Here is a 20,230-nt window from a genome sequence, read left to right on the forward strand (position 1 = left end):
AGAAATTTACATCAAATTTGATTTTGCTTTTCCTCTGTCTACAGCAATACAATCTCAGTATCACCACTGGCCTAAGCAATGCCTTAGTATAAACCTTAACCAATCTGTGATGCAGGAATAATTGTAGGCAAGTTTTGACAGGACCAAATGGGCCCCAAAGAGCTTAGCAAAGTTAACCTCACACCTCATCTATATAATTACATCAAGATACCAACAAAGTTTTCATGGAAGGAGCTTAATACAAGTTAGGATAAGGCTATTCAATTTGGGAACTGTTCACTTTTAATTAAGGTAGAAGGTGGGAGAATATTTGATGCCTACAGACTCAACTCATCCAATGTATGGATGAAGGTTTCAGGAGATGATGGACTATGGCAGGTGTGGAAACTACAATAATTTACTCTCCTGGGGTAGATGGCAATGTAGACCTATTGAAAACCTGGTTATTGTGCGATCACCTCTATAGAAATATTCTCATTTCTTTGTTATTAATTTTATTTCACCAGCAATTCAACATTCCATTGGATCTCATTCAGGTTGAAGAACTACTCAGCAAACTTGACAGAGACAATACTGGATCAATTGACTACAGGTAAGGAACAGGGTACAATAGCTTGGTTATATTATTGGACTAACAATCTATAGACTAATGATCAAGTGATATGAGTTCAAATTCCACTGACAGCTCATAGGAAATAGGAGCAGAAGCAAGTCATTCATTCAATTGCGCCTACTTCACCATTCAATAAGATCATGGCCGATCTGGCTATGACCTTAACTCTACTTTTATCACCTTCTATCCACACTCCGCTACTTCTTTTCTCTGTTTTCATTCATAGGATGAGGGGGTCGCTGGCCAGGTAGCATTTACTGCCCAGCCCTAATTGCCCAGAGGACAGTTAAGAGTCAACCACATTACTGTGGGTCTAGAGTCACATATAGACCAGACCAGGTTAAGGATGGCAGTTTATTTCCATAAAGGACATGAGTGAATCAGATAGGTTTTTCCAACAATTGACAATAGATTCATGGTCATCATTAGACTCTTAATTACCCCATATGCTGTGGCAGGATTCAAACCCAGGTCCCCTGAACATTATCTGGGTCTCTGAATTAACAGTCAGTAGTAATACCATATGTCCATCACCTCCCCCTATCACCATAACACTTTACTCTTTTGGTTATCCAAAATCTGTCGAACATTCCCTTGCAGATCAAAATGTTGCTCAACTGGAAAATTTTAATTCAGTTAATTAAATAAAATTGAGCAAAAACTAACAGAGACACTGAAACTGCAGGTGTTAGAAAAATACAGCAATTCACTAACATCCTATAGGGGTGTAAACCTGATAGCTTTACTTGGTCTGGCCAACATGTGATCCCAGAGTCATAGTACTCTAGTTAACTTTTCCCTGTCCTCTAAAATGGAAAATCAAGTTAATCCTTTATGTTCATGAATGAGATTCACGACAACTTTCTGAACAGTAATCAGGAATTAGGAATGGACAATAAATGTCTTGCCAATGATCCCCACATTCCATTAATGATTGTTGCATGTTTGGAATGACTTTCTTTCCAATAGTGGTGAATATACTGAAGGTTAGAGGAGTGAGAATTAAATCAATACTGATATGTAGATTCTCGCTGAACACGAAGTGCTGAAGGAAAAATAAACATGTTTCTTTCAGTCCTAAATTAGGTTTTACTACAGAGAGAGCTCCTGAGCTCATGAAAGTTTGAAGGCCTCTCCCTGTTTTGCTTATAGCTCAAAGCTGTTCATCTACCTAAGAACCAATGATATAGTTGTTGGAAGGCAAAAGGCCTTTGTCATGAGGCCATTAACCAACCAGTTTATTGTTCTCAAACAAAGCTCCAATTGCCCTCAACCAATCAGCTTCACCTTGTCTACAAACTGTGTATCAATTACTGATAGAACATTACAGCGCAGTACAGGCCCTTCAGCCCTCAATGTTGTGCCACCCTGTGAAACCAAGCCGAAGCCCATCTAACCTATACTATTCCATCTTTGTCCATATGCCTATCCAAAGATCATTTAAATGCCCGTAAAGTTGTTGGTGAGCCTACAGCTGTTGCCAACAGTGCATTCCACGCCCCTACTACTGAGTAAAAAAACTACCTCTGACTTCTGTCCTATATCTATCACCCCTTAATTTGAAGATATGCCCCCACCATCGCCATCACCATCCTCAGAAAAAGGCTCTCATTGTTCACCGATCTAACCCTCTGAGTATCTTATATGTCTCAATTAAGTCACCTCTCAACCTTCTTCTCTCTAACAAAACAGCCTTAAATCCCTCAACCTTTCCTCGTAAGACCTTCTCTCTATACTAGGCAACAGCCTTATAAATATCCTCTGAATCCTTTACAAAGCTTCCACAAACTTCCTATAATGCGGTGACCAGAACTGCAGGCAATACTCCAAGTGCAGCTGCACCAGAGTTTTGTACAGCTGCAGCATGATCTCATGATTCCAAAACTTGATCCCTCTACTAATAAAAGCTAACACACCATATGCCTTCTTAACAGCCCTATCAAACTGGGTGGCAACTTTCGGGGATGAATGTACACCAAAATCTCTCTGCTCATCCACACTACCAAGAATCTTATTGTTCGCCCAGTACTCTGCATTCCTGATAATCCTTCCAAAGTGAATGACCTCACGCTTTTCTACATTAAACTCCATTCGCCACCTCTCAGCACAGCTCTGCAGCTTATCTGTGTCCCTCTGTAACCTACAACATCCTTCAGCACTATCCGCAACTGTACCAACCTTAGTGATATCCGCAAATTTATAAACCCATCCCTATACGCCTTCATCCAGGTTGTTTATGAAAATTAAAAACAAGTGAATCCAAAACAGATCCTTGCAGTACACCACTAGTAACTGAACTCCAGGATGAACATTTCCCATCAACCACCACCTTTCAGCTAGCCAATTTCTGATCCAAACCACGAAACTGCCCTCAATCCCTTGCCTCTATATTTTGTGCAGTAGCCTACCATGGGGAACATTATCAAATGCCTTAATGAAATCCATATACACTTCATCAACCTCTTTACCCTCACCTTCTCAAAGAACAAACAGCTGTGTAAAAGTTGCTCACAATGAGTGTGATGTTACTTGCTTTCAAACCATGGATCAATGTTCCAGTAATCCTTGGCTTTAAAACAGTTCTTTTCTCATTTTAGCCCACAATGAAAAATACAGAGAAATAAAAAGACACAGTTTTTACAACAGTAAAACCTAATCTTTTATCAACTAAGTTTTTGGTCTCTTCCTCAAAGAAGATTGTCTCTTGAGGAGAATAGAACTGTTCTGTTATTTTTAAAAAAATCCAGAACCATGGACATTACTGGCAAGGCTAGCACACATCGCTTATCCGTAGTTATCTTTCATAAGATGGTGTTGAGGCATCTGCTTTAATTGCTGCTGTCAGTGTAGTGAAGGTATATACTTCTAAAATAGGATGCTTCTGAACTTTGGCACAGCAACAGTGAAAGCAAGGTATGTCCAAGTTATAATGGTCTCTGACTTGGAGGCAAACGTGATAAATTCAGACCAGGTGCATTTTGAGGCTGAATAGAGGGAAATGAGTGGACAATCAGCTGTTGTGGAATGCAGAGACAGTAAGTGTATTAAAGATAAATTATCTTTTACTGGAACTGTGAAGATCATTCAATGTTATCCTGTTAGAACATGCATTTCTACAGTGTCTTTTGCAATCTCAGGATGCCCTGAAACACTCCAAAGTTATTGAAGCATTTTAAAATTGAAATTGGTTAAATATTGCTCAGGACAATGGATGGACTGCCCTGACCATCAAATTATAACAAATACATTCCAGCTGAAAGAACAGACAAGGCCTCAGTTTAACATCTCATCCAAAAGTAGGCACCACCAAAGGTATAGCACTAATTTTCACTGTAGTTTCTGTAGTGAGGATTTAATGTATGATTTTCTGACTGACTGATAATGTCTGAACACTGTACACATTCATACACACAGAATCAGACCTTACACGAAATTCCCAGACAGCACTGTTACCAATCCTGGGTATGTCCAGTCTCAGCGACAGGGTGGACCCAGCAGAGCTGGAGACGCAATAGTGTAATCTTCTACATTGACTCCAGACCCATGACGTCTCAAGGCATCAGGGCAAACATTAGACAGCAAACTTCCTGCTGATTACCATGTATTGCCCACCCTCAGCTGACAAATCAGTACTCCTCCATGTTGAAAACCATTTGGAGGAATCACTGAGGGTGGCAAGGACACAGAGTGCACACTGTGTGGGCAACTTCATTGTCCGCCACCAATGCCTCATCTGCATTGCTACTGACTGAGCTAATTGAATCCTAAAGAGCATAGCTGCTAGACTGGGTCTGCAGTAGGTGGTGAGGTAGCCAACAAGAGTGTAGATATGGGCGGCACGGTGGCACAGCTGCCTCACAGCACCAGAGACCAGGGTTCAATTCCCGACTCAGGTGACTGACTGTGTGGAGTTTGCACATTCTCCCGTGTCTGCGTGGGTTTCCTCCAGGTGCTCCGGTTTCCTCCCACAGTCCAAAGATGTGCAGGTCAGGTGAATTGGCCATGCTAAATTGCCCGTAGTGTTAGGTAAAGGGGTAAATGTAGGGGAATGGGTGGGTTGCGCTTCGGCGGGTCAGTGTGGACTTGTTGGGCCGAAGGGCCTGTTTCCACACTGTAAGTAATCTAATCTAATCATATGAAACTAAAATTTGCTCAGTTAGCCAAAATGAAATTAAATTAGAATGAAATAAAAAGAAAAAAACTCTAAAATCTGTTGATAAACTAATGATTAAAAGCTCATGGGTTTTTAAAGTGTTTGTGTGAGGCTGCAGGAATGTGTGTATTTGTTTACTTCAAAACTTGCAGCTAGGTCTTGGACTAAATTGTCACAATAACTCAGTAAAAGCTGACGTTTTGTTTAAAATAATGGTAAATCAGATTTTTAACATGGTGTACTGGAGTTGTGCTATCTGAATATCACACTTGATGTGATGACATAAAAAATAGTGAACATTGAGTGCAAGCTAAGTTTTATGTCACGGTTCATTATAGGCAAAAGCTTTTCAAGGAGGTACAAGCAAGTGTTACGCTTTAACGTCTGTTTGATCAATTAACCTGACATGTTTGTGATGTTTGCTAGTGGTAAGATTGATTATTTCCTGAAGACTGTATAAAGTCAAGACTGAATGTTCAGCTTCAATGGGAACAGTTTAAAACTGCTTCCCTCACAGTAAAAATTTAGCTAGCTTGAGGAGGTCGACAGATCACTAACTGGATGCTGAGATGGATTGGACTGATCTTCTGTTTTGGTCTGATCCTTGTACAAGTCCATTTGTGTTTGCAAGTATTGTACACGTACAATTATTTAGATTTTTCCAGTTTTTTTGTGGTAAACTTTGCTATAATAAAGAACATTGGGTAGATTCCATTGCTAGGACTTCCTTGGGCTATTGATTGCCACAGTAAACCTGATGGACCAAAGAAAGTAGGAATACAAGCCTATAAGAGGGTAAAGTGTACTTGACCTCAACCTCACCAATCTGTCCACTGCAGACACATCTATAATAATATCAGTAGGATAACAAATTGAACTCCAGCAAATTATTGCCCCATCAGTCCTCTCTTGATCAAGAATAAGGTGATGTATGTCATCAACAGTATTATTAAGCAGGACTTGCTTAGCAATAACCTGCTCACTGATGCTCATTTAAGTTGTACCATGATTATTCAGTTCCTGACCTCATTAAAAGCTTAGTCTAAACATGGGCAAAAGAGCTGAGTTCCAGAGGTGAGGGGACAGTGATTGGTTTTGATGTTAAGGCTGCATTTGTAGCATGAAGTGGAGTCACTGGAAATCAAGGGGAAACTCTCTGAAAGATGGTTGTGGTTGTTGGAGGTCAAACATTTCAGTTCCAGGACTCACTACAGCAGTGTCCTAAGCCCAGTCATCTTCAGCTACTTTATCGATGGCCTGTCTTCTTTGTTTACGTCAGAAGTGGGGGTGTTCCTGATAATTGGATAATGTTCAGCACAACTCATAACTCCTCAGATACTGAAACAATCCAAGTCCAAACGCAGCAACACATGGACAATATCCAAGCTTGGTTGACAAAAGGTAAATAACATTCATGTCAGGCAGTGACTATCTCCAACAAAAGAGAATCTAAACATGACCCCTTGACAGTCAATGACATTACCATTTCAGAATTCCTAACAGTCAACATCTTGGGGATTACCATTCACTAATAATTGAATTGAACCAGCCATAAACATACTGCAGCTACAGGGGCAGGTCAGATGTAAATTGTTAATGAATTTAGCTGAAGAGTTGGTCATCAGTTTTAAGGATTAACATCCAGTCTGGTCCATTCGTGAATGGTAAACACAGATCTTAACAATGAATTCACCCAATCCTAAAGTACCTCAGTCATCTGCTACAAACTAAACTTCTTTTTAATCTCTTTTCAAAATAGCTTCACACTGCTTCAGGAACCATAGATTTTGATAAGTCAGGTGACATGTACAAGATGGTAAAGGTCAACTAGACAGCAAAAACAAAGGAGAGAGAGAAGATGAGGTTAACTACAGAAACACTGTATGTTGAGTTAAATCCTTCTCCCTGACAAATGTTTTGCTTTATTTGCTATTAAAGATGAAACATTAAATTAAGTTTTACTAAATTATATTTTGTTTTAAAGGGAATCTATATTCTACAGAAATCACCCATAAACCTAAACACGGTGAAGCTATGATGGACATAGGAAAAGACATGAATGTAAAGATTACAGGCTATCCAACCCATCTCAAAAATAATAACTCACAATTCCTCACATTCTCAAATATATGTATCTTAAAATTACGCTAGTAAGCATGTATAAATTTTACAAGTTTTAAAAGCAATAAAAATAAATCTTAACTGAATAAGAAGCCATTGAACAAGCAAATAATTTCCCTGCTCCCATCATTAACTAATGTTCTACCTCTCATTTTGCATTCTGAATCTGATCCATCTGAGCCTACATTTTGGTTCCCATCCACCATCACACCAGTTTAAAACCTCACCAATGGAACTAGCAAAAACCCCGGGAGAATCTTTTTCCCATCTTTGCTGAGGTGTAATCTGTCAGGCTTGTATAGGCCTCACCTTCCCCAGAAATGATCACAATGTCTCAAGAATCTAAACCCCTCCATAGCACACAATTTCTCCAGCCATGTATTCATCTGTTTCCTGCTTTCATTAGCACATGCCACTGGGAGTAATCTTGAAATTACTATATTTGCAGTCTTGCATTTTAATAGATATCCTAACTTCCTATATTCAGCTTTTAAGTCCTCATCCCTTTGTTTACCTATATTGTTGGTATCTATGTGTGCCACAACCATGACTGTTCACCATCCTGTTCCAGAATGTACTATAGCTACTCCATGACATGTCTGATCCTTGCAACAGGGAGGCAGTATACCATTCTGGTCTGTGACCACAGAAGCGCCTTTCTGCACCCCTTACTACGGCTGTTTCTGTTGGAACCGTGACACTTTCTGAACTTCCCAGACCAGGACTCCGTCTTTCAGATTCACCAATTCCCTGTTTCATCGAACTCCCTGTTTTTACCCAGCTCCCAAGCACTCTCATTTAGCCAAGCAATATGCACAGTGCAGGCTCAATATAAACAACTTCCAGGAGAAGCAGTGTCTACCCCTTCCCTCCAGGTACCCATATGAAACAGGAATAGGAGTGGACTGTTCAGTTCCTTGAGCCTGTCCCAACATTCAATAGGATCATGAGGGATCCAACATCTTTCACGTCCACTGTTCTGCTTTTTCCCCATAACCCTTGATTTCCATACCGATCAAAATCTATCTATCTCAGCCTTAAGTAGACAACAGGACTCAATCGCCACCGCTCTGTGTAGCAAGGAGTTCCAAAGACTCTCAAACTTCTGAGAAAATAAACTCCTTCTCAACTCAGTCTTAAATTAGTGCCCCTTTATTCTGAGATTATGCCCCCTGGTCCGAGACTCTCCAATGAGAGGAAACATCCTCTCGTTATTTACTCTACCAAGTCCCGTAAGAATCCTACATGTTTCTGTCAGATCACTTCTCATTCTTCTAAATTCCAATGAGCAGAGTCCCAGCGTGTTTAACCTTTGCTTATGACAATCCCTCCACACTGGGAATCATCTGTACTCCTTCCAATGAAATGTTTTCTTTTCAAATAAGGGGAGCAAAACTGCTCACAGTCCTCCTGATGTCGTTTTACCAGCACCTTATATGACTGCAGTGTGACTTCCCTGCTCTTATACTCCATACCCCTTGAAACAAGGGTTAACATTACATTAGCCTTTGGGCACAAGTAACCCCAAGTCCCTTTGCATTGCAGCTTTCTGCAGTTTTTCTCCAGTTAAATATGTTGTTTTTTTTGTTCTCCCTTCTAAAGTGAACAACGTTATACTCCATGTTGCTCACTTAAGAGTCAAAGATGTACAGCACACAGAAACAGACCCTTTGGTCCAACTCGTCCATGTCGACCAGATATTCTAAATAAATCTAGTCCCATTTGCCAGCATTTGGCCCATATCCCTCTAAACGGTTTCTACTCATGTAACTATCTAGATGTCTTTTAAATGTTGTAATTGTACCAGCTTAGACCATTTCCCTGGCAGCTCCTTCCGTACACACACCATCCTCTCCGTGAAAAAGTTGCCCCTTGGAATCCTTTTAAGTCTTGCCCCTTTCACCTTAAACCTATGCCATCTAGTTTTGGACTCCCCCACCTTGGTCTGAAGACCTTGTCTATTTATCCTATCCATGCCCCTCATGCTTTTATAAACCTCTATAAGGTCACCCCTCCGCTTCTGGCGCTCCAGGGAAAATAGCCGCAGTCTATTCAGCCCCTCCCTCTAGATCAAATCCTCCAACCCTGGCAACATCCTTGTAAATCTTTTCTGAACCCTTTCACGTTTCACAACATCCTTCCTATAGCAGGGAGACCAGAATTGCATCCAGTATTCTAATAGTGGCCTAACCAATGTCCTGCACAGCCTCAACGTACCCTCCCAATCCCTATATTCAATGCACTAACCAATGAAGGCAAACAAACAAAATCTTCTTCACTAACCTATCTACCCGCGACTCCACTTTCCAGGATATGAACCTGCACTCCAAGGTCTCTTTGTTCAGCAACACTCTCCAGGACCTTACCGTTTAGTGTATAAGTCCTGTCCTGATTTGCCTTTTCAAAATGTAGCATCTCAAATTTATCTGAATTAAACTCCATCTGCCACTCCTTGACCCATTGGCCCATCTGATCAAGATACTGTTGAACTCTGAGGTAACCTTCTTCACTGTCCACTTCACCAATTATTTGTGATCTTCAAATTTACCAATTACAGGTAACCAATCTAAGAAAGGTTTTGTTAATGACGCAGCACTTTGAATGCATTTATCATTACCATGGAACACTTTGCAAGGTCACTGGTGTTCACTGACAAAGCTCCAGAATGAGCACCTTGCTTAATTTATAGAGATTTGTCCCTCACACGCCTACTGTAGGATTTAAAATGTAAAATGTGATTAGTCTGCTTTGGTTTAAACAAAAACTTTAAATAATTCATGTATTTTTTTATTCATGTTTTTCATACTTCCTTCCTTTGATTCATTTGTTCCTTTGCCTCTTCATACAAATTTGGAGTTGAACAGGAATCTGGTTGACACCAGGAAGCGGATGATCCAGGACCAAAGGGAGCAACTCCATAAAGAGGAAACCCGCCAAAGGAAAGAGAAACAAAAGGCCCAGCGGGTACTGAAAACACTGAACAGTGCAATGAAGGCCATCACCCCACGAAATTCATTTGTCATTGTACCTGGTCAGGTTAAGTTGCCAGCCATCCAACCACTCAAGTCCTTCAGTTCCCAACCCTTATCTGGCACATCATTGAGCTCGTGGCATCATGTGGGGAGGTCAAACAGCAGTCAGTACTCAGTACCAATCTTGAGTAACATACAGGTGCACCGTCCATTTAGCCATTCCAACAATGGCCCTTCTGTCTCTAGTGCCAGGTTGGGTTCTTCTGTCCAGGTAAACTCAGTCTCACAGCCTGAGCTGCTGCTTAAATCACTTGGATGTTCTCTGTTAGACCCAAGTGAGGTGTTCGATCAGGAATTGGACCCTGTTACAAAGTCTAGGCCATCTACTTCATTTGGGATGGCGCAATCAGTAACATCTGGCCATAAGAGTCAGCTGAAGACTAAAATGTAGTACCTTCGTCTTTTTTTTATTTTCAATCATTCACTACACCTTCAATCATTCCATGACTCACTTTCCTTCAGCTACTTCCTTTCAATTATCTCTCAATAGTCACCTCCAATCAGTTCTTAGCCTAACCACCTTCTGTATGACCTGCGAATTAAGAACCACTTTTAAAGAAAGCAAATTCCTGCTAACCTCTTTTCCCTCTCCATATTTAAAAGAATGGTCTCTTTGCTGTGCCACAGATCCCAGTCCCTCAGAAAGTGACTATTAATAATGTATGAGTCTTGATGTCAAGAAGGCATGATCTCTCACTTACTATTACTTTGCATTAGCCAAGAAAGCCAAGCCAAGAAAGAGAGACCATGGGCTCCCTCCCTAGTCAAATGATGCGACTGGGGCATAGATTAAATGAACTTGAACCTGGGATGGCCGTGGTGAGAATGGTTTTGTAATTGATAGGGTTTTTACTATACTAATAATTGGAGACTTAGTTTCTGAAACTTTTTTGTGCACTCTTTTATGACATATGCTTCATGGAATGTAAATGGCAAAAGAACCAGAGACAAAATTAGATTATTTTTGAGCAGTCACATTGTGGTAGACATCAAAACTTTGGTAGAAATAGATTCACCAACACATTCAAAAGGAATTGTTTAAATATCTGAAGGGAAAGCTTTTGCAAGGCTGTGGAGAAATGGAAAATAAGTGTATAATGTTTTCTACAACTGTTAGCAACTGAAAGTTTGGAGTCATAGAGTCATAGAGATGTACAGCATGGAAACAGACCCTTCGGTCCAACCCATCCATGCAGACCACATATCCCAACCCAATCTAGTCCCTCCTGCCAGCACCTGGCCCATATCCCTCCAACCCTTCCTATTCATATACCCATCCAAATGCCTCTTAAATGTTGCAATTACCACATCCTCTGGCAGCCCATTCTATACACATACTACCCTCTGCATGAAAAGGTTGCCTCTTAGGTCTCTTTTATATCTTTCCCCTCTCACCCTAAACCTATGCCCTCTAGTTCTGGACTCCCTGACCCCAGGGAAAAGATTTTGCCTATTTATCCTATCCGTGCCCCTCATAATTTTGTTAACCTCTATAAGGTCACCCCTCAGCCTCCAACGCTCCAGGGAAAACAGCCCCAGCCTGTTCAGCCTCTCCCCATAGCTCAAATCCTCCAACCCTGGCAACATCCTTGGAAATCTTTTCTGAACCCTTTCAAGTTTCATAACATCTTTCCGATAGGAAGGAGACCAGAACTGCACGCACTATTCCAACAGTGGCCTAACCAATTTCCTGTACAGCTGCAACATGACCTCCCAACTCCTATACTCAATACTCTGACCAAAAAAGGAAAGCATACCAAACGCCTTCTTCACTATCCTATCTACCTGCGACTCCACTTTCAAGGAGCTATGAACCTGCACTCCAAAGTCTCTTTGTTCAGCAACACTCCCTAAGACCTTACATTAAGTGTATAAGTCCTCCTAAGATTTCCTTTCCCAAAATGCAGCACCTTGCATTTATCTGAATTAAACTCCATCTGCCACTTCTCAGCCCATTGGCCCATCTGGTCCAGATCCTGTTGTAATCTGAGGTAATCCTCTTTGCTGTCCACTACACCTGCAATATTGGTGTCATCTGCAAACTTACTAATTGTACCTCTTATCCTCGCATCCAAATCATTTATGTAAATGACAAAAAGTAGAGGGCCCAGCACCGATCCTTGTGGCACTCTACTGGTCACAGGCCTCCAGTCTGAAAAACAATCCTTCACCACTACCCTCTGTCTTCTACCTTTGAGCCAGTTCTGTATCCAAATGCCTAGTTCTCCCTGTATTCCATGAGATCTAACCTTGCTAATCAGTCTCCCATGGGGAACCTTGTCGAATGCCTTACTGAAGTCCATATAGATCACATCTACTACTCTGCCCTCATTAATCTTCTTTGTTACTTTTTACAAAGCTCAATCAAGTTTGTGAGACATGATTTCTTTCTAACATCAAAACTTAACTCCACACATCAGGATATAAAGAACTGCTCCTGGGTGGAGTTGACTATCATTTTGTATATCTTATGAGTTATGCAGTGTTCACCGAGTGTGTATCGACTTCAGTGATTGCTAATTTAATTAAAAACAAAGTCTTAAATTGAATCTGATGGTTTATTGCAAGACTACCACGTATCTAAGCTGTAATATAGCTAGCTACTATGTGATATATAATAAACGTATTTATTGTTCATCAAGTCTGAGTCTATCTTCTGCTGAGGAGTTGGTACGGGCATTTTCTCTCATACAGTATCAGTAGCTTAGACTGACACGAACAAGAAGGATTGATGGCAATGAAACTACCCAAGGCATCAAAGATGATTGCAGCAGAAACCAATCGTGGAACCTCAATTATCAGAACGAGATGGGGGGGGCACTAATCCATTCGGATAATTGATTATTCAGTTAATCAATTAAATGTCTTTCCTCTGGGGCTTGGAGTTTTCTATGAAGTCCACTCCCTATTCAGGAGACTAGGCAACAGCACACAGCGCGCAAGCCCCCGCACCCCCCATCCAACACTGCCTCCTGCCCACCCCCCAACCCAGTCCAACACCGCACCCCTGCCCACTCACTCGCCACCCCACTCCCTCGTCCCTCTCCTGGGCAGCCGAACTGGACACCAACAACAAGACTGCTGCTGCTGCCTTTGTGGGTTAGGTCTCCAAGTAGCACATGCACACAGTCACAGACACACAACTTTTTACTGCAACCTTTTGACAGGTTCCACCTCTGCCATGTAGGACAATGTTGGAGAGATTATCTGGGGAAGGGGGGGTATTTAGGATACATCCCTCTGTAGAATTGCAGGGAAAGTGTGGGGAGAGAGAGGGCGGGAGGTCAGTCATTTGGAGACAGCACCTGTTTAATCATTGTAAACAAAAGACGCGATTAGTGTTGGAAACACGTCTTTGATGTAATGTTTCTATCGGGATCTCAAGATCTCTTCGGATAATTGATATTTGGATAATTGAGGTTCCTCTGAATATACAAGATGAACAGTCATTTGGTAGAACAGTATTTGAGAATTGCTGATAATGGATCTTATTAAATCTTTTCCTCTTGCAGTCATCAGGACAATTCACGAGAATACTACTTCAATGGGAAAACATTTATACTGCATGAGAAGTCGGCAAATGGACTCTGATTTGGACTGTTTATAGTGCAAACTCATGAAAAGTCCGAAAGCAGTCACTCCTGAAAAGTACCACAGATTATCCTGGAAACATAATGATCTCAAGTATTTGGCAACAGGTCAAGCTGTTTCACAAAGCCAGTATGAAGTAGCAATGTGAGTAGTGTTCACGACTAACAGATCATTGATATAGGAGCAGAATTAGGCCATGTCTGCTCCACATTAGATCATGACTTGTTGGTTTTAAACTCCATTCTTTTGCCTCCTCGCCATTACAGATTCACCTCCCTCTGACTGAAGAAATTCCTCCTCATCTCCGTTCTTAAGGACCATCGCTTCACTCCGAGACTGTGGCCTCAGGTCTTGATCTCTCCTATTTGTGGGGACTTCTCCATGTCCACTCTATCCAGACCTCTCAGTATTCTGTACATTTCAATCAGAACCCCACCTCATCCTTCTAAACTCCTCCAAGTTTAGAGACCCAGAATCCTCAACCGTTCCTCCTATGACAAGCTCTTCAGCCCCAGGATCATTCTGGTAAACCCCCTCTGGACCCTCTCCAAGGCCAGCACATCCTTCCTTAAATATGGGGCCCAAATCTGTCAACAATGTTCCAAATGCGGTTTGACCAGAGTCTTATATAGTGTTAGCAGTACATTTCTGCTCTTGTATTCTAGCCCTTTCGAAATGACTACCAGCATTGCATTTCTCTTCCTAACTGCCAAATGAACCTGCAGGTTAACTTCAAGTGAGTCCTGATCTTGGGCTCCCAATCCCTTTGTGCTTCAGATTTCCGAAGCCCTTCCCTCTTTAGAAAATAGTCCATTCCCCATTCTTCCTATTAAAGGGCATAACGTCACATTTTCCCACATCGTATTTATTTGCCACTTTTTTCCCCACTTCCCTAGCTGTCCAAGTTCTTTTGCAGCCTCCACACTTTCTCAAAACTACCTGTCCTTCCACTGATCTTTGTGTCATTAGCAAACTTAGCAACAGTACCTTTAATTCCTTTGTCCACATTGTTAATGTATAATTTGAATAGTTGATGGTCCCAACACTGACCCCTGCAGGATTCCACTAGTCACTGTCTGCCATGCTGAAAAATACTTCTTTATCCTTACTCTCTGCCTTCTGCCAATCAGCCAATCTTCTACCCATGCCAGTGCCTTGCCCCTAAAACAATGCACTTTCATCTTAATTAGCAGCCTCCTATGTTGCAGTTTGTCAAAGGCCTTCTGGAAATCCAAACAGATCATGTTCACTGGCTTTCCTATGTCTAACTTGTTTATTACCACGTTATAGATTTCTAATAGATTTGTCAGGCATGACCTCCTCTTGATGAAACCATGCTGACTCAGACCTTTTTTACCATGCACTTCCAAGTACTCTGCAACCTGGTCCTTAACAATTGATTGTAAAACCTTTGTAGTACTCTGTGATCCTCCCTGACTTCAGTTATTTCTGACAGATCACCAGCAACTCCATAATCTGTTCATCTATTTCCTTCAAAACACTGATGTGTAGTCCCTCCTGTCTGGGTGATTTGTCCACCTTCAGACAACACAACTTCACCAGCACCTTCTCCTTAGTGATGGGCATGACACCTCTGCCTCCTGACTCTCTTGAAGTTTTGGTATGCCTCTGTGTCTTCCACCATTAAGACTGATGCAAAGTGCCTATTCAGTTTCTCCACCATTTCTTTGCTCCCCATTACTACTTCTCCAGCCTCATTTTCCAGCAGTTCAATGTCCACTCTTGCCTCTCTCTTACCTTGTGTATTTTTCATCTTCTCCCTTTTTATTGTTGTTTTAGTTGGGGCCTGCTGGTTTTGAAGGGGTTTCCAATCATCTGGCTTTCCACTTACATTCACCACATTGCTTTTTATTTTGCTTTTACGGTCGTCAGCTATGGTTGCCTTGACCTCCCCTTAGTATGTTTCTTCTTCCTTGGGATGAATTTCTGCTGTGCCTCCCGAATTACCTGCAGAAACTGTTGCCATTCCTGCTCCATCATCTTTCCTGCTTTCAATCAATTCTGACTAGCTCTTCCACCATGTTTTCATGGTTACAGAAGAGTCTGATGAAATGTCACTGGACTCAAAACATTAACTGTCGTCCCACAGATGGTGCCAGACTTGCTGAGTTTTGCCTGCAATTTCTGTTTGTTTCAGATCTCCAACATCTGCAGTTCTTTGTTTTATCTCTGTAAACTGCTTGTATTCCTCTCACAGCCTTTCCACATGGCTATAATACATTTGCTACCTTCCTCCAAGTCATTAATAAAATATATTCTAAAAAGTTGCGGTCCCAGCACCAATCCCTGTGGAACCCCAGACACAAGTCACCTACATGAAAAAGAATGCCTTATCCCATCTTGATGCTTCTTGCCAATGAGGCAATTCTCTACCCATGTCAACATACTACCTTCAACACCACGGTCTTATGACTTAACCTTTTATGAAGTACCTTGTCGAACATCTGCTGGAAGTCCAAATACAACATATTTACTGGTTCACCTCTATCCACTCTGGTTGAGATGTCCTTAAAAAAACCTGTAACAAGTTAGTCAGACATGATTTCCCTTTCATGAAGCCATGCTGACTCTGCTTAATTAGGTTATAATTTTCCAAATGTTATGCTGTTATTTTCTTAATAATTGATTGCAATACTTCTGCAACAATATATGTCAAGCTAATCAGCTTACAGTTACCTGTTTTTTGTTTAACCTGTTTTCCATTCCTTTTTGAAGAGGAGGGTCACATTGATAGTTTTCCAATCCTCTGGTACTTCTTCAGATCCAAAGATTTTGGAAAATCAATATATCTGTCTATGTAACTATCTCTTTTAGGATGCTTGGAAACAAGCCATCAGGGCCAAGCGACTTATCTACCTTTAGCACCATTAGTTTATCCAACAGTACTTCTCTTGTGATGGTATTTAATTCCTCCCCTGCATTTAGTATTCATGGGATATTCAAAATATCTTCCACAATTAAGACTGATGCAAAATATCTGTTTAACTCCTCTGCCATTTCCTTGTTTTCCCATCATACTCCAATTCATTTTCTAAGGGGCCTCTGTTCACTTTAATCTCTCTGTTCCTTTTTATATATTTAAAGAAACGCTATTATCATTTATTATATTCCTCTCTAGTTTGCCCTCATAATTTATTTTCTCTCTCTTTATTACCTTGTTCGTCCACCTTTGTTAGATTCTGGGTTAGTCCCACTCTTCGGGGCTAATGTCTTTAGTTAGCCATAGTTTGTCCATCCCTCTCTTATAATGCAAAAACAACTTATTTATAGAGAACAAACTCATTCTTTAAATATTTGGCAAAATAACCTTAAACACACGTGCACACACACACACACACACACATTCATACATGGACAGGACAAAATGGCACAGCCATGCAGAGAATTATGGGTCTGCAAAAATTAGAGAAAATTCAGAAACAAAGCTGTTCTGAGGAAGGTCATTCGACCTGAAACATTAACTCTGATTTCTCTCCACAGGTGCTGCCAGATCTGCTGAGCTTTTCCAACAATTTCTGCTTTCATAGAAACATCACTCAGTCTAGCTGTGCCATTGTACAGCCATGATGAAGGGCTTTTGCCTGAAACTTTGATTTTCCTGCTCCTCGGATGCTGCCTGACCTGCTGTGCTTTTCCGGCACCACTCTGATCTAAACATTGTACAGTCATGTCACATAAGCATGCCCATCTCACTACCACATGCATGAAATGCACTGATGGGGTGGGGGTGCAAGGCTGCATTCAACATTTGGCAAGTCCCCGCATGCTTAAGATGTATTCATGCACAAATTCCCACTGCTATTAATTCTTTTTTTTCCTTTGCACAACAGGAATGAGAGATCTTTCTGATCTCCAATCTTCATCATATTCAAACACAATGCAAAACTTTGGCAGTGAGGGGCAAGACTGGTCTAGACTGGAGTGAAAGATCAGAAGTCATTCCAACTTCTGTTTGATGCACTGCTTATGGCACGTGAGCTTCCATGGAAACAGTGGCAAGCACCTTGGAGACCCATGCCCTGCAGAATGCTCAGTAGATATTGAATCTACTTGATCCTTCACTCCAATATGAAGACCTCTAGCATTCCTGCTGACATTCCTATGCAGGTTGAACATGTAAGTTATAATTGAGTGCACAGGCACATGTTTTGCATGAGTCTGAACAGGTACCTGGTCTTCATAGTCCTTTGATTATTGGAAACTTTAGCACCAGTGATGTTTTCAATCAGATTAACAGATGGCAAGCTGGTGTTCTTCTCTGTCCACTCCCTTCTACTGGCCGACAGTCACCTGCAAAATGCCTAGCAGACTGGCAAGGGAATATGGAAATTGAATGTGAAACTGTTGCTCCCAGAACAAATGAGGAGCTCAGAAGGGATTATACATGTTGGGAGAACCATTAAACCCCTCTCTGAGTCTCCAGTGGACTGGTGGGGAATAGTAAAAGCAGCAGTGGAGGCCTGTGGGTCAAAGCTTCCTGGGACGTCGATGAAGTTGCCATTTTTCTGCTTGGATCTGCTGTCAGTGTGCAGACTCATGAGGATCTACAACCAGTTTGAAATGGCATTGGAAGTCAAGGTAAATCAAGGCAGGAGCAAGTTTTTTTTGGGAACTGGTCCAACCGATTCTTTATCCCCTTCACTATCAGATCAGATTATCTGAAGGTGCTGGGTATATGGTTCAGTGGAGCTGAGGCATGATCCAAAATTTGAGAATGTATTGCCAAGATGAGATAGAAACTGGACAATAAGAGCACTGCTCCCTCTCCATTGCAGTAAAAACTGGTATACAGATGTGAGGTACTCTTGATGTTGTTGTATGTGGAGCAGATCATAACAGTTATACAGCATGGAAACAGACCTTCAGTCCAACTTGTCTGTGCCAATAAGGTATCCTAAACTGATCTAGTCCCATTTACTAGCATTTAGCCCATATCCCTCTAAACTCTTCCTATTCATATAACCATCCAGATGCTTTTTAAATGCCCCCATCACCTCCCATGATAGCTCACTCCATACACACACCACTCTGGCCATTCAGTCAAGCCAGCTTCCATTTCATCTGGAGATCGAAGATAGACTATGTCACACTATGAACTTCGATTATCCAAAGAACACGGGCATAGAGTATTTCGTTTGGTCAATCAAATTCCGGATAATCAAATGCCTGATAACATAGATTAGACAAGCATTGCCAAAAAATCTGATATTCGGATAATTGAATGCTGGATAATCGCGGTTCCTCTGTATATAGCTATGGATAAGCGAGGGTCTGAATGTGCCCGATGCTGCTCTCATCCTGATGGCCACCTTTGTAAGTAGTTGCATCAAGCTGAGCACAGACCCTCAGTATGCAAACACCAAGTGTCACTATGTACTAAATTCTAGCTGTCCCAACACATTTGATCACAAGTCAATCACTCAGTGGTCAGCATGTAGTGTCCTTGAGACCCTGCGGGAAAAGGGGATTGTTGTTATTGTCAGATGGTTTTCTGAGCAGACTACCAAAGTTATTTCCAAGAATGCCTCATCGCCAGAACTCTCCGAGAAGCACCAAGATGAAGGTTGGCTGGTGGTGAGGAAAGTACTATCTATCTGTGAGATCTTCCATGTACGCCCAAATCCACCACCACACATGGTCGTCAAAGCAGCTGTGTGTGTGTGGTGGTATTGAGAAGAAACAGTCAAACATCTCCTTCTGGAATGTGCCTTTGCAAAGAAGATCTGAAGAGAGATACAGTAGTTTTTGTCAAAGTTTGTCCCAAACAGCTCCAGGACTCTTGTGCTGAATGCTCTGTTCCCTGAGATGCACACCTGGACAAACGTTGACTCCATCTGGAAGACCATCGACTCAGTGAAAGAAGCTCTCTGCTCTGCCAGAAAATTGTCTGTCTTCCAGCGCAAAGACATCAATTGGGCAGTGCAAAGTGACACAGTCCAGGTTCCAGGACTACGTGCTCAGGGATGCACTAAGTCTTGGGGCAGTTGCCGCCTATTATTATATACTGCATGAGTAAGACATGCCTTTGGTTTTTGCAACTGCAGGGAATATCAAATTCCAGTGTTTAGAACATAGAACAGTACAGCACAGTACAGGCCCTTTGGCCCTTGATGTTGTGCCGAGCATTTATCTTAATCTAAGACCAACCTAACCCACACACCCCTCAACTTACTGTCATCCACGTGCTTGTCCAGCAGCCGCTTATATGTCCCTAATGTCTCTGCCTCTACTACCACCACTGGTAATGCATTCCACGCACCCATCACTCTCTGCGTAAAAGACATACCTCTGACATTTCCCCATACCTTCCTCCAACCAGCTTTAAATTATGACACCTTGTGACAGCCATCTCTGCTCTAGGGTAAAATCTCTGGCTACCGACTCTACCTATGCCTCTCATTACCTTGTTCACCTCTGCTCATTATAGGAAGGATGTAGAGAGGGTGCAGAGCAGATTTACCAGGATGCTGCCTGGATTGTCTTAAGAAGAGAGTTTGAGTGACCGAGAGCTTTTCAACTGGAGAGAAGAAGGAAGAGCGGTGATTTGATAGAGGTGTACAAATGTAGTCTAATCAGGGTTTTATAGAGTTGCAGCAAAACCTTGCAGCTCTTAAACTCAATCCCCCTAAAACACCATATGCCTTTTTAACAACTTTATCAACTTGGGTAGCAACTTTGAGAGATCTATGTATGTGGACC

The 20,230-nt window shown here is 41.7% G+C and overlaps 1 protein-coding gene across 1 annotated transcript in view; it reads left to right on the forward strand.

The window, feature by feature from the left end:
* The window catches only part of LOC140475907 (uncharacterized), an 86,219-nt gene extending 67,015 nt beyond the window's left edge, over positions 1 to 19,204 (forward strand). The window contains exons 12-14 of the mRNA XM_072567834.1: positions 507 to 592; positions 9,752 to 10,130; positions 18,785 to 19,204. Of these exons, the coding sequence (XP_072423935.1) occupies positions 507 to 592; positions 9,752 to 10,130; positions 18,785 to 19,204 (885 nt within the window). The remainder of the gene's footprint in view (positions 1 to 506; positions 593 to 9,751; positions 10,131 to 18,784) is intronic.
* The last annotated feature ends 1,026 nt before the right edge of the window (positions 19,205 to 20,230 follow it).

Source organism: Chiloscyllium punctatum, chromosome 4 (assembly GCF_047496795.1).
Source record: "Chiloscyllium punctatum isolate Juve2018m chromosome 4, sChiPun1.3, whole genome shotgun sequence".
NCBI classification, from domain to species: domain Eukaryota; kingdom Metazoa; phylum Chordata; class Chondrichthyes; order Orectolobiformes; family Hemiscylliidae; genus Chiloscyllium; species Chiloscyllium punctatum.